This window comes from Micromys minutus, assembly GCF_963924665.1.
Source record: "Micromys minutus genome assembly, chromosome: 16".
Classification (NCBI taxonomy): Eukaryota; Metazoa; Chordata; class Mammalia; order Rodentia; family Muridae; genus Micromys; species Micromys minutus.
This window is the reverse complement of record NC_137985.1, coordinates 32,309,132-32,325,218: the sequence shown is the minus strand read 5'-3', so window position 1 is coordinate 32,325,218 and position 16,087 is coordinate 32,309,132. Positions and strand designations below refer to the sequence as shown.

The following is a 16,087-nucleotide window of genomic DNA, read 5'->3' as shown; positions in this document are numbered from 1 at the left end:
AACCAAAAAATCAACAAAAAAATCAGTTTGAGATTAAATAATAGTAGTAGATGGATTTTCTTTGTTTAGAAGGTATACAAGAAAAAGTAGTAGGCTGTGTTGTCCTTAATTAAAATATGCTAGAAGAGGAGCATTTTAATGTGATATAGTAAATAGACATAATCAAATGAAATACAAATGCAAATGGATCAGCTGCTTGGTTACCACAAAATAAAAAATGGAGGTAAATAAGTAACATTGCATAGTAGAAGGAAATGTTATGATAAGAAACTTAGATGTGTAGTAGAAACATGAGAATCAAGAAAAACAGAAAAGATAAGTTATCAAAATGACAAAGAAAAACTGGGAGGAAAACAGCAGGCAAACAGAAAGTAATTTAAGAGAAAAACTACTAGGTAAATCAGTTGGTGAGTCTTTTCATGGTTCTTTTCATAGCAAGCTTTACATCCTTGTTCCTGAGGCTGTAAATTAGAGGATTCAGCATGGGTACCAAGAATGTATAAAAGACTGAGAAAATCTTTCCTTGGCCCACAGTTTCAGCAGATGATGGCTTAACATAAGCAAGCAGTCCAGATCCATAGAAGAGACTAACAGTTATGATGTGGGACCCACAGGTTCCCAAGGCTTTGGACCAACCCTTCCCTGATGACATATGAATGATATTGAAAAGGATCATACCATAAGATATTAAGATAATTAGGCTAGATAAAGTGATAACTGTACCCACCACAACAAAGCTCACAAGTTCATTCACATAGATGCTACTACAAGAGAGCTGGAGTAGAGGAAATATGTCACACATGTAGTGGTTGATGATGTTAGAGTCACAAAAACTGAGCCTGATCATACACCCTGTGTGAGCCATGGCCCCAGCAAACCCCATCATGTAAGAACCAAACATCAGCATAAAACATATCCCAGGTGACATAACAACCTTGTATGTAAGTGGCTGACAGATGGCTACATAGCGGTCATAGGCCATGGCTGTCAACACATAACTCTCAGAGTTCACAAAAAAGCAGAAGAAAAAGAGCTGTGTCATGCATCCTCTGAAGGAGATGGTATTCTTCTCTAAAACAAAACTCATCAGCATTTTGGGGGTAAAGACAAAAGAATAACAAAAATCAATGAAGGATAGATTGAAGATAAAAAAGTACATGGGAGTGTGAAGGTTTGAATTCCAGAAAATGAGACTCATTAGGCTCAAGTTGCCCATCACAGTGGCTGTGTAGTTAATCAAGAATAGAAAAAATAGTGGGAGCTGGAGCTCAGGTTGGTCTGCCAGTCCCATTAGAATAAATTCAGACACAGAAGAATCATTTTCCATAATCATTTGCTTCATGTGAACCATCTGTAAGAATAAGTATAGAAATAAAGTCGAAACAGTAATTCATTTTTCACTCTAAGTAAAAAGTTTGATTTATTGGTTTCTATGCTTCAGTTTGGACACATGGTTCAAACCTAAAGGAGCATTTATTACTCCAATCAATGAGGCTCAGTAGTTCTACAAATGGTAGGTGAAGAGTTCTCTGAGTACTCTCATGTTGATTCCTTTGTAATCCCTCTTTTCTAGTCTCTACTCATGATATGTGTCCAGAAAGAATGGCATCAGATGACCTTCATGGACTCAGAATATAACTTCTTCATCTTCTGTTGGTCTTTACTAATAATTAGGACTGAACTATTTTCTTCCAAAGTCTTATATTTATGAAACTCCGAATTTCAATGGAAACTGTCAAGACAAACATTCAATACTTACCTGTAGTCACCTAGAAATTTTCTTGCTTTAAGAGCACTTTGTACCTTCTTTCTAACTGTTCTAGGAAACAAAGTAGGTAATTGCAACAAAGAGAGATAAGCTATGATTTTCTATAAGTTCATTGTGGGAAACAGAATTTCTATAGAATTTCTATATACTCAAAATAATAATAATTAAAAATCAATATTACATGAATCTCCCAAACACAATCTCATTCAAATGAAAATGTGAATGTCAAGAATTTTTAGGATATTATAGGTACAGAAAATAATTCTCTTTATAATATTCTCCCTGTGGGAAGTTCCTCTGTAGGGTAAAACTTATTGAGGTTATATTTACACCAAATACTCTAAAACTAAAGTCAAATCTTTTGAGATTCAAAGTCCTAACTAGTTTATAATTTCCCATAAGGGACTATCTATTTCCCAGGGCAGATTTGTGAGTAGTCCCCTTTGTCATTCTCATTATAATTCTACAAAGGAGTACTAAGAGAACTTTTTATTTATCTTTTCTAGCTCTTTTGGACATCATTGATTGAAACAATCAACATCATATAACAGCTTTCAAACTCTACAAGATAGGAAGATGATAGATACATACCTGATAGAAATATCAGATAGATAGCTGATACATAGATAGATAGATAGATAGATAGATAGATAGATAGTCAGACAGATAGATGACCAAGTACAGATAAACTTAAATACAATTATATCTGCAGATTTGCAAACAAGGATCACTAAATTTTCAACATACACTGTTAAAAAATGAAAAGGCCTAGATATAAACTCATATTACTTGAATGCTATTTATTCCCTTTCAGTATGTCTGTAGAGTGTGTCAACATCAATGATATTGTGTTTTTAATTTCAAATGTTTGTTACTCTTATATACAAAGCAACTAAATTTTACATTAATTTTGTATTTTATTGTATCTAGAGACATTTCATCACAGTGGTTCTTTTGATAGTTGTTATTTTTATTAGGATTTAAATAAGTTTACAAATCATAAAAAAAAGTTTACATCATTTTTTTCTGAATGACCTACATAGTAAATGTGTAAAGTTATTTTTTCCACAAGTCAGAATGGCTTCTAATATTGATTTAAAATGCTTATCTCTGTAACAAAGCTGACAATATTAATTACATATTGTTACTGTCTTCGTCTGTGCCCTGCAGCTGAGGCTGTTTTGCAGCCCTCCATACCCAACCAAATCATGCCCAAAGAGAGCTGGTTTCCTAGAATTACTCTCACTCATAAGATCTCAAGCTCACAAGCCCACAGAAGGGACAGGCTCCAGTCAGAGACAGCAAAACCAACTAATACCAGAGATAACCAGATGGTGAGAAGCAAGTACAAGACCTAAAAAACAGAAACCAAGGCTACTTGGCATCATCAGAACCCAGTGTTCCCACCACAGCAAGTCCTGAATATCCACCACACTGGAAAAGGAATATTCTAAGTTAAAGTCACATCTTATAATTATGATAGAGTACTTTAAGGACATAAATAACTCAAAAAAATAAAGAATAACATAGTTAAACAGGTAGAAGCCCTTAAGGAGAAAACACAAAACTCCCTTAAAATATTATATAAAAACACAACCAAACAGGTGAAGGATTTGAACAAAACCATCAAGGATCTAATAACGGAAATAGAAATATATAATGAAATCATAAAGAGAGACAACCCTGGAGATAGAAAACCTAGGAAAAAAGATCAAGAGTCAAAGATGCAAGCAACACCAACAGAATACAAGAAATAGAAGAAAGAATCTCAGGTGCAGAAGAATCTATAGAAAATATTGACACAATAGTCAATGAAAATGCAAAATGCAAAAAATGTTCCTAATACAAAACATCCAGGAAATCAAGAACACAATAAGACTAGCAAAGTTAAAAATACTAGGTATAGAAGAGAGTCAAGATTCTCAACTTAAAGGTTCAGTAAATATCTTCAACAAAAAGATTTAGAAGAAAACTTTCCTAACCTAAAAATAAATAAATAAATAAATAGATAGATAAATAAATAAATAAATAAATAAAGGATGCCCATGAACATACAAGAGGCCTACAGAACTCCAAATATATTGAACTAGAAAAGAAATTCCTTCTAGCAAACAATAGTCAAAACACCAAATGCACAAAATCAATAAAGAATATTAAAAGCAGTAAGGGAAAAGAATCAAGAAACATATAAAGGTGGACCTATTATAATTACACCAGACTTCACAACAGAGACTATGAAAGTTAGAAAATCATGGGCAAGTAATACACAGATGCTAAGAGAACAAATTGCCAGCCCAGACTCCTATACCCAACAAAACTTGCAATTACCATAGATGAAGAAACCAAGATATTCCATGACAAAACCAAACCAACACAATATTTTCCCTGAAATCCATCCCTACAAAGGATAATAGATGAAAAACTTCAAAACAAGGAGAGAAATTGCACCCTTGAAAAAATATGAAAGTAATCTTCTTTCAACTAACCCAAAAGAAGATAGCCACACAACAAAATTTCACCTCTAACAACAAAAATAACAAAAAGAAAAAAAATCAATCATTGATCCCTAAACTCTCTCAATATCAATGGACTCCATTCCCCAATAAAAAGGCTGAATATGTAAATAGGACCCAGAATTTTGTTGCATACAGAAAATATGCCTCAGTGACAAAGACAGATACTACCTCATAACAAAAGGCTGGGAATAAATTTCAAGCAAATGGTCCCGAAAACAAGATGGAGTAGCCATTCTAATATTGAATAAAATCAACTTTCAACCAAAATTTATCAAAAATTTATCAAAAAAGATGAGGGATGACGCTTCACACCCAAAAATCTACCAAGATGAACTATCAATTCTGAACATCTTCATTCCAAATGCAAGGGCACCCACATTCATAAAAGAAACTTTACTGAAGCTCAAAGCACACATTGCACCATGTGCCATAATAGTGGGAGACTTTAACACCCTACTCTCATCAATAGACAGATCATGGAAACAGAAACAAGGCAGAGACACTGTTAAACTAACAAAAGTTATGAACCAAATGGATTTAACAGATATCTATAGAACATTTCATTCTAAAACAAAAAATATATACCTTCTTATCAGCATCTCATGGTCCTTTTTACAAAAGTGACCATATATTTGGTCACAAAACAGGCCTCAACAGATACAATAAGACTGTAATAATTCCACCCTTCCTATCAGATCACCACAGAATACCCACCTGGGGATCCAGTCCCTATGCAGCTAACAAAACCAGTCACTATTGCTGATGCCAAGAATTGTTGAAAGTAGCCTGATATTCATGTATTCTGAGAATCACTCCCAGAGCCTTACTGATACAAATTAAGATGCTTGCAGCTAGCCATCAGACCTAGCACGGCAATCCCAATGGAGGAGTTATAAAAAAACTAAAAGAACTGAAGGGGTTAGCAACAGAATAAGAAGAACAATTATATCAACTAACCAGACCGCCAGAAATCCCAGGGACTAAACCATCAAACAAAGTGTACACATGAGGGACCCACGGCTCTAGCTGAATATATATTGAAGGATGGCATTATTTGGCATTACTAGGATGAGAAGCCCATGATCCTGTGAATGCTTGATTCCCCAGTATAGGGGAATGCCAGGGTGTTGAGGTGGGAGAGGCAGCATCCTCACAGAAGCAAGGGGAGGGTGTATTGGTGAAGGGGAAACCTGAAAAAGAATAACATTTGCAATGTAAGTACAGAAACTATCCAATTAAAAAAATAATGATAAAATAAAGATTTTAAAGGAAAAATTTACATGTGCATAAGTAAAACTGGAATTTTCTATACAGATACCAAGTACCAAAGTTAAATTAGGATCAGTTAACCATCTAAACAGTCCTATGTCTCCTAAAAAAATATAGAAGCAGTAATCAAAAAACCTCCCAACCAAAAAACTTCCAGGACCTGATGAATTTAGTGCAGAATTTTATCAGACCTTCATAGAAGAACTAATACTAATACTCCACAAACTACTTTACAAATTAGAAAAAGAGGAAATATGACCCGACTCATTCTTCAGACCACAATTACTCTCATTCCTAAACCAGACAAAGACCCTACAAAGAAAGAGAACTTTAAACCAATTTCCCTCATGGACATTGATGCAAAAATACTCAATAAACTTCTTGCAAACATAATTCAAAAACACATCAAAATGGTCATTCACCATGATTAAGTAGGCTTCATCTCAGGGATGCAAAAATGATCCGATATACAGATGTCCATCAATGACATCCACTATATAAACAAACTCAAAGAAAAAAAAAATCACATGACTATCCCTCTAGATGCTGAGAAAGCATTTGACAAAACTCAACACACCTTTTTGTTAAAAGTTTTGGAAAGGTCATGAATTTAAGGCTCATATTTAAACACAGTAAAAGCAATATTCAGCTAACCAGTAGCCAACATCAAACTAAATGGTAAAATCTTGAAGCAATTCCACTAAAATCAGGAACTAGACAAGGCTGATCTTGAAGATCTCTGTCATCATCATGAAGTATGATTTTAAGTCTAAATCTTGTTTTTCTGGAGTGTTGGGAACTCTACTATTTGCTGTGGTGGGAGAACTGGGTTCTGATGTTGCCAGGTTGTCTTGGTTTCCATTGCTTGGGTTCTTTCACGTTCCTCTTGCCATCTTGTTGCAGGGATTATAGGTGATCTTTTGTCTGTGACTGATGCTCAGGAGTGAGATTTCTCCTGGGTGTTCAGCTCTTTGTGGGCAAGCAGTGAGTTCTAATGGCAGTGACTCAGTTCTGTTTTGTGGGCTCAGGTGTGGGAGCTCTTGTGAGGCTGTTCTGTGAGCTCAGCCCTCTGCCCACAGGTCTTGAGTCCTAATGGCAGATATCAGGCTCTTTCTCTAGGTCAAAGAGGACTTTTCCAGATAGCACTATGCTCACTAAACTCTGAGAACTCCCCGTATTCCCTTGCTGGACATCCAGCAGGCCTAAGAATCAGGCTCACCCTTGGTTCAGGTGAAAAAGCATCCCAAACCCTTATGACAGAAACCCAGCCCTCTCTGTGGGCCTGAAAGGACAATTTTCCAGAGAACACAGCACTCCCTGAGCTCTAAGAACTCCTGGTGTGACGTTCCTGGGCCTGTGTTCCAGTCTCACCCCTGGTCCAGGTGGAGAACCACCTGTGACCTGGGAGCCCAACCTTCTGCAGGCAGATCCCGAGTCTGAATGCCAGAGACCCAGCCTTCTCCATGGGCTGGAAAAGACCCTCTTTCAAAGAGCACCTTGCTCCCCACACATTGAGAATTCCTGGTATGACCTCCCCTCCCCAGGGCCTGTGTCTGAGGCTCACCCCTGATCCAGGTGGAAAAATTTCTGTGCAGCTTCCCTGGAAGCTCAGCCTTCTGTGAGCAAATCCTGAGTCCCCACTTTCTTTCTTTCTTTCTTTCTTTCTTTCTTTCTTTCTTTCTTTCTTTCTTTCTTTCTTTCTTTCTTTTTCTTTCTTTCCTTTCTTTCTCTTTCTTTCTTTTCTTCTGTTCATTTATTATATGCACAATGGGTTTAAAACAAGGATCTGTATTATGAATTACAAAAGCTACAAGTACAATACAAAGAACAGGAAAATAATTATATTAGCACTATATTGAATAATGTTACAAGTTACATGGACATTCAGGTATTCTAGGTTTTCTTTGGATTAGCATAAGTTTAGTGAAAGGATTCACAGGAATAAATAAAAAAAGTTAGATTTTCACATTTAAATAAAATTTTCAGTTGTTCAATATTGATGTCATAAATGCATATATATGAGTGTGTGTGTTTTGTGTATATGCACGTGTGATAAGAGTCATATATTGGAGCATATATAAGCACTAAATTGCTGGACTATGATGCCAGCAGTGTTTATTTTTACAAGTAAGTAAACAATTCACAAACACCATCCTCATTATACCAAAGGGGGAAATGACTTTAGATACTATGCATCATTATTACGTTGCTTCTAAAGTAAATCAGTTCTTATCAATAGTTCAAATGCAGTGGCAAATTCAACTGCACTTATAATATCTTTTATAAAAGTACTGTCAGTGATATTTGAGAAGTATGAATATAAAAATAGCCCAATTCACCTGCAAATTTGTATAAAACTGAGTTTTTTTTCTTTTTTTATTTTTTTGGTTTTTTTTAACAACTTTATTTTAAAAAACAAAGATAAATGTACAATTTTTAAGCATTTTTGCGTAAAAGTATACAAGCACATTTTTGTCAGTGCATGGCTTTTTTTTCAAAGGTTTGATAGTGTGCATTAAGGTCTTACTAGTTACAATGAGCATAAAGTACATGTAAAACAGGATGTAACCCGGAATTAGTCAAAATTTTCTTGGTGTGTAAGGATTGAGCATAATGGTTTTAAAACTGAGTATTATTTTAAAAAACTACTTAGTATCATTTTCTAACTATGTGGTGAAAAATCTAAAACAAAAATATCTTGGAAGACAATAAATAATGCTAGAAACTTTGACAACTTTACTGTGGCCAGAACTTTTTTCATATATTCTCTTTTTCTTGCAGTTCACCCATGTTTTGACAGGCTGGAAACAGGAAAAGCTTCACAAAATCCTCTCTGAAAACAACTCAAGTAAACTTATTGGAGAACACTCAACTCTGTGGCTTCCCTTTGTTGTAGAAATGCATAGATAAATAGCAGATAGAATTGTCTTAATACAAGAATATGTCGTTGCATCTATAAAGATGTAGCTGGGTCCACATTCAGGATCAATCTCCAGATCATAAATATTTTCCTATCCTCAGATTTTAAAAAATCAAGAATTTTTGTGGAGGAAACTGACGAAGTAATAAAGTGGAAATCTTGCAAGACTATAAAACAGAAGGCGAATGAAAGAATAGAGAATGTCAAATAAGAAGGTGATAAGGAAATGAAGTGGAGAGAGAGAACCAAACAGGAGATACTGACTATGGTAGCCCCAGCGGTTCACTCACTGTGAGCCTCCTCAGTGTTCTCTTTAGAGCAAGAGTGACATCCTTATTCCTGAGACTGTAAATAAAGGGGTTCAGCAAAGGCATCAAAAATGTGCAAAATACACTGAAAATTTTCCCCTGATTCACAGATTCCTCAGATGATGTTTTAATATGGGTAAGCATACCAAATCCATAAAATAGGACAACAGTCATTATGTGAGAACTACAAGTGCTCATGGCTTTGCACAGACCCTTACCTGATGACAACTTCGTGATATTAAAAAGAATCAAAGCATAGGAGGTTAATATGAGTAAGCTAGATGCAAGGACTACTGTGCTGACAACAACAGAACTCACAAGCTCGTTGGCATAGGTACTGCTGCAGGAGAGCTGGAGAAGGGGGAAAATATCACACATGTAGTGGTTGATGATGTTAGAATCACAAAAACTAAGCCTGATCATAAACCCTGTATGAACAAAGGCACCAACAAACCCCATCAAGTATGAACCAAACGTCATCAGGGAACATGTCACAGGAGACATGATGACCATGTACAGCAAGGGTTGACAGATAGCAACATAGCGATCATAGGCCATAGCTGTTAGTAAATAGCACTCAGAGTTGGCAAAAAGGCACATGAAAAATAGCTGTGTCATGCATCCTGTAAAAGAAATTGTGTTCTTCTCTAAGACAAAACTCATTAATGTTTTGGGAGTAAAGACAAATGAATAACATAAATCGATAAAAGAAAGATTAAAGAGAAAAAAGTACATGGGTGTCTGAAGGTTTGAGTTCCAGCAAATGAGACTCATTAAACTCAAGTTTCCTGCCACGGTGGTTATATAGTTCACCAGGAACAGAAAAAACAGTGGCAGCTGGAGTTCAGGTTGGTCTGTCAGTCCTGTGAGAATGAACTCAGTCACAGAAGAGTCATTCTTCATAGCCATCCGTATCACCAATAGTTCTGAAGAAACAGTAGTAAAAGGTCACATTAACAAGGACTCTGTCTCTGATTTGAAAAAGACAAAATTTTTTGTTAAAAATGTATGGTTGTCTAAAACCACTCCACAATGTACCCAAAGAACATTATTTCCCATTACTGAGAAATCCATATTTCTTCTTTCTTATCAATGACTAGCATCAATTGTGAGAAAGTACTGACCAAATTCCTGAGGTGTTTAAACAACATTTCCTCCCTTTTCTTTAATCTTTGTTAGGAATTAGGAATGGAAATAAAAATAAGCAGGACAAGTCTCTTATACAATGACGTATATATAGCTTTGCATTTGTTTGAACGGATGAAGTTAAAGACAATTGATGAAATGCTCACCTGTGTTCCCCTGAATATGTCACAGAATATATCACACAGTTCCTTTCACTCCAGCATTCTAGGATTCTAAGTTCCTAATAATGAAGGGTAATTAGCTATCAGTACAATTCTGGCTCTGGCCTTGTACAATATATAGATAGGGTATATTACATGATTTGAACATTTTTTAATGTTCTCTTTATTTTCACAAAGGAAAATAATAATCTCTTTGTGCTTTCAATTTATCATTACACTCAAATGAGACTCTTATACCTTAGCATTCTGGGGAAATATATTTGAAGTAGAAGTCCTCTTCTTGGGGACCCCTCCTAGGTTGAGTAAGTCCCTTAAGAGTAAAAATAAAAGAACCTGTGTTTAAATCATTTATTGTGGATGTAAACATTCCACTTTTTAGAATCAAAGTTCTGCTTTGTTTGCAGTTGCCCATCAAGAAAACCTAATTACCTGAGTAGAGTATTGGTTGTTCCCTTAAGAATTCTTCTCATTATACCCTTCACAACCCTGCAAGAGCAAAATCCAAGGTCATACTCAGTTGCCATTTTTAATACTTTTCTACAAACCCATACAATTGCATCAGTTACTACTACTTCAGAGATAAACTCTCTACAAAGAGTTCTGAAGCAAAGAGGTTAGAAGAAAAGGAACAGGCACCCAAGTCATGAAGTTTAAGTCCAGATATTTCTATTTTTTAATTGAACAAATTTATTTTTAAAAACAAAAATAAAGGTACAGATTTTAAAAGCACTTTTGCATAAAACTATATGAATACATTTTTGTTGGTATGTGATTTTTTAAAGGTTTGATAGTATGCATTAAAATCTTACTAGTTAAAATGAGCATAAAGTACATATAAAACAAGATGTAACCTGGAAATAGTAAAACATTTCTTGATATGTAAATATTAAGCATAATGGTTTTTCATTTTCATTTTTTTTTGGCTTTTGTTTTTCTTGAACTTCATATAGTTTGAGAGTTGTTTCTGGGGTGTTCAGAGCTTTCTGGGGTTAGTATCCAATTATCAGTGACTGCATATTATGTCTGTTCTTTTGTGACTGGGTTACCTCACTCAGGATGATATTCTCTAGATCCATCCATTTTCTTACAAATTTCATGAAGTCATTGTTTCTGATAGTTGAGTAGTATTTTATTGAGTAAATATACCACAATTTTTGTATCCACCCATCTGTTGAAGGACATCTGAATTATTTCAAGCTTATTCTTTCAAGCTTGTGGCTATTATAAATGGGGCTGCTATGAACATGATGTAGCATGGATTTTATTATATGTTGAAGCTTCTTTGGGGTATATGCCCAGAAGTGGAATAACTGGGTCTTCAGATAGTACTATGTCTAATTTTCTGAGGAAGTGACAGATTGATGTCCAGAGTGGTTGTACCAGCTTACAACCCCATCAACTGTGGAGGGGTATATTTCTTTCTACAATTCTCCCTAGCATCTGCTGTCATCTGAGTGTTTGATCTTATCAATTCTGACTGGTGTGAGGTAGAATCTCAGGGATGTTTTGATTTGCATTTCCCTGATGACTAGGGATGTTGAGCACTTCTTTAGGTGCTTCTCAGCCATTAGGTATTCCTCAGTGGAGGATTCTTCATGTAACTCAGTACCCCATTTTTAATAGGATTGTTTGTTTCTCAGGAGTCTAATTTCTGGAGTTCTTTGTATATATTGGATATTATCCCTCTATCAGATGTGGGGTTAGTAAACATTCTTTGCCAGGCTGTTGGCTGCTGTTTTGTCTTCTTGACAATATCCTCAACCTTACAGAAACTTTGCAGTTTCATTATGTCCCATTTGTGGATTCTTGCTCTTAGGACATAGGCCATTAGTTTTCTGTTCAGGAAATTTTCCCCTGTACCTATGTGTTCTAAGCCTTTTCCCATTTTCTCTTTTAATGGTTTCAGTGTACCTGGTTTTATGTGGAAATCTTGGATCCACTTGGACTTGAGCTTTGTACAAGGAGATAAGAAAGGGTCAATTTGCCATCTTCTGTATGCTGACTGCCAGGTGAACAAACATCAATTTGTTTAATAGGCTGTTCTTATTCCATTGCATGTTTTTAGCTCTTTTGTGAAAGATCAAGTGACCAAGGTGTGAGAGTTCATTTCTGAGTCTTCAACTCTGTTCTATTGATCTGCCTGCCTATCTTTGTATGAATTCCATGCAGTTTTAACTCACCTCCCCTCTCTTACACACACACACACACACACACACACACACACACACACACACACACACACACACATTCCTCTTGTCTGGGACATCAAGTTTCTCTCCATGTTTAGTTGCCTCCTCTCCCACTAAGGCCAAACAAGACAGTAATCTGTGCTGGGGCCCTCATACCCATACCTGTGTGCTCTTTATTTGGTTGCTTAGTCTCTGGGAGCTCCTAGGGATCCAGGTGAGTTGACACTGTTAGTCTTCCTATAGTGTTACCATTCCCTTCAACTCCTTCAATCCTCCCCCAACTTTTTCATAGAGGCCCCTGATCTCAGTCCAATCCACATCTGTCTCAGTCAGCTGCTGGTACATCTTCTCAGAGGACAGTTATGCTAGGCTCCTGTCTTCAAGCATAAAATGACATCCGTAATAGTGTCATGGTTTGGTACCCTGACATAGGATGAATGCCAAGTGTGTCCAGTCAGCAGATGACCTTTCCTTCAATTTCTGCTCCATTGTTGTCCCTGCATTTCTTTTACACTGGAACAATTCCGGGTCATAAATTTTGGAAATAGTTGGGTGACCCCTTCCCTCCACTGGGAGCCATGTCTGTCTACTGGAGGTGATCCCTTCAGGTTCTACCTCCCCATTACGGTGAGTTTCAGCTAAGGTCACTCCCATTGGAGCCTCTCCCATCTCATCAGTGAATTTTTTGAGGTTCTCCAACCCACCACCCCCAGCAACTGCATATTTTCATTCATTCTCCTGGCCTTCTATGTTTCCCTCCTGCCTTGCTCTATACCCAATGATCCTGCAAACTTTTTCCCTCCTCCTCCCCTCTCTCACTCAGTTCCCTCCCTTCCTCTGCCTTCCATGATAATTTTGTTCCTCCTTTCTAAGTGGAATTGAAACATCCTCACTTGGGCATTTTTATTGTTAAATGTCTTACAGTCTGTGGGTTGCTTCATAGTTACTGTGGACTTTTTGGCTAATATCCACTTATCAGTGAGTCAATATCATGCATGTCCTTTTGAATCTGGGTAAGCTCACTCGGGATATTTTCCAATTCCACTCATTGGTCTGCAAAATTCATGATGTCCTTGTTTATCATACCTGAATATTATTCTCTTGTGTAAATAAACCACATTTTCTATAGCCATACTTTTTGGCTGAGGGACATCTGGGTTGTTTCCAGTTTCTGAATATTATGAATAAGATTGTTATGTACTTAGTGGAGGTCCTTGTAGTATGGCAGAACATATTTTGAGTTATATGCCCAGGAGCAGGAGAGCTGGGTTTTCACGTAGAACTATTTCAAATTTTTTTAAGGAACCACCAGATTAATTTTTAAAGTGATTCTACCAGTTTGCATGTCCACCATCAATGGAGATGTATTCCTCTTTCTCTACACCCTTGCCAGCATGGGCTGTCACTTGAGTTTTGGTCTTAGCCATTCTGATTGGCATACAGTGAAATCTCAGGGTTATTTGTTTTTTTAATGAAGTAATTCTTCCTATTAGATAAAGAACCTTATCTTGAGGAGTATAAAAAAGGCTAAGAGAAAAAAACTTGTTAGAGATTGTTCATTACAGGTTTGCTTTAACTGATTATGTGTATATGTATGGTAAGAGAATGCTAACTAGAATTTTCTCTATACAACAAATGCCTGTATGTGAAATAGTTAGAGCTTGCTAGCTAGAGCTTTGTATTTTGCATCATTGTCTGAATGTATGTTTATCTGAATGTATGTATGTACATAAGTATGCATGTATATATGTATGTGTGTATGTGTATATGTACATATATGTATGAAGTTGTTAGAGCTTTCTTGTTAAAGCTTGCTCATTGAAGTCCACTGAGCTTCATCCACTGTGTTTATGCTTGATTTTTTTCTGCTTTCCTTTCTGAAATCATTGGCCACAATCAGTGGCAGCCCAGGTGGGTACTATCTGTGGCAGCTCCTGCTAAATACTATCAGTAGTAGCCTAACTGGTTGCCACCAGCACCAGTTTTCTATTCTTTCTTTTCTCCAGTCACCTCACATAGTCAGCAGAGGCTTAGGTCTCATGCCCTCAGCATCAGTTTTCCCTTCCTCCCTCTCTCTTTTTATTGCCTTCTACTTCCAGCCGGTGCTGATATCTATTGACATGTCAACTTCATGCTCATACAATTCTACAATTACTAGCCTTCAATGAAAGTGTAGATATATTAAACATACATACCCTTAATTTAGTGTATTCCACAGCAATTTTAATATTAGCCATGTGGAATCTAGGGCTAAGAGTACGAAGACACAAAACTTACAGCATAAAGACTCAAAAGCAAACCAGTTTCCCTCATCTTCCCACTGGACAAAGTTCACTGAAGAAAAAGAGGTGAGACAGGGTTAAGAGCCTCTTACTTACTTTGTGTGACAGCCTTTACTGATATCTAGCCATCACTGGCCAATTTACAAGTATGTATATGTATCAAGAAAAGTCCACCCTCCTGCATGACATGGAAATATTTGCTATTTAAGTTTTTGGCTCATAGATTTCATTGCAGAACGCTTATAAATGAGCATTGACTGACATTCAAATTATAAACAAAAGAAGTGAAAAAAGTTCCTTGTATAATTGACATAATCTTATTATTTGGCTTATTGACATTCATTCCTTCCTCTCACAAGCCCCAAATCAGTCTTATGTACTAATTATTGTTCACACTTGTATGCACATTATCACTGTTCTCATGCTTACATAGGGTTCCTCACTGTCGCACAACCATTGCACAACACTATAAGATTGTCCATGTATCTAAAACGAAGCTTGCCTCATTCCAGTGCTTAAATATTCAGTGGAGAACCCTGCTTTAAGTCGGGATATCTACCATCTCCTTAGAAAGAAACCTTTCTACCAACCAACCCATGACAATAAGAGAGCTGTTAGAAATAAAATTACGTATGTGTATGTATATGTACCCACAAATACTTAATTACAACCTTAAAAAAGTATTTGTATACTTTTATGCAAAAATGCTGAAAATCTGTACATTTATTAAAAAAAAGAAAGAAAATTACATTTGCTCAAGCCATTGCATGTCATTTTTATACAAACTCACGGACTCAAAAATTATTTTTTCAGCATCTTACTAGTCTACTGCCTTCAGAGATCACAAACATACCAGAGCTAAAACAAGCAAATTAACAAAATGGAAAGAGAACTAAGAGCAGTCAAAGGAGTCAATAATACACCTAATCCCACAACTGAAAGACACACAAAACGCCAAGCTAACAGCCACAATATGTATACAGAGAACATGGGGCAGACCCATGCATGCCACATGCTTGCCACTTCAAACTCTGTGAGCCCATAAGTGTGCTGTTTACATGAATAATTAGGCTAATGTTACCCTGGTTTTCTGAAAATGCTGAGACTATTCAGTGCCTTTACTCAAACACCTGTAACATGGACTCAGTTTTAACATTAGTAACCGTGAATTATAAGCTGCATAATGTCAAAATCAACATTGTATTCCTTTTGGAATGCCATCAGGAAGCCATTAATTTTTTCTTTTGTCTCAAAAAAAGAAACAACTTTAGTACTTAGAAAGATTAATATATCTAGGAAGAAACAAAAACGGCTAGCACTGTAGAGAGTGAACCAACATGAGTTTCAGAGGGAATTACACCAGGCAGTGAATAGGAACAAAAGGTTGGAGAAGGGGGGTGGGAAGGAAAAAATGGGTGAGCAAGAAGTAAGTGAAAGAAATGAGAGAAAACAAAGGAAGGTACCTGAATTAAGAGTAATCTTGTAGACATTTTGATAAACAAAAAATATAAAGGAGACACTGCAAGAG

General features: G+C 36.3%; 2 protein-coding genes across 2 annotated transcripts; both read right to left on the bottom strand.

Moving 5' to 3' along the window:
- Positions 1-400: 400 nt before the first annotated feature.
- On the bottom strand, positions 401-1,351 carry LOC308431091 (olfactory receptor 8C8-like; the record flags this gene model as incomplete). The annotated part of the gene is made up of 1 exon (XM_080930442.1): positions 401-1,351. The coding sequence occupies one exon, from the start codon at positions 1,349-1,351 to the stop codon at positions 401-403; it is 951 nt and encodes a 316-aa protein (XP_080786568.1).
- A 7,385-nt stretch (positions 1,352-8,736) lies between these two features.
- Positions 8,737-9,690, bottom strand: LOC308431089 (olfactory receptor 8C8-like; the record flags this gene model as incomplete). The annotated part of the gene is made up of 1 exon (XM_080930441.1): positions 8,737-9,690. The coding sequence occupies one exon, from the start codon at positions 9,688-9,690 to the stop codon at positions 8,737-8,739; it is 954 nt and encodes a 317-aa protein (XP_080786567.1).
- Between the last annotated feature and the right edge of the window lie 6,397 nt (positions 9,691-16,087).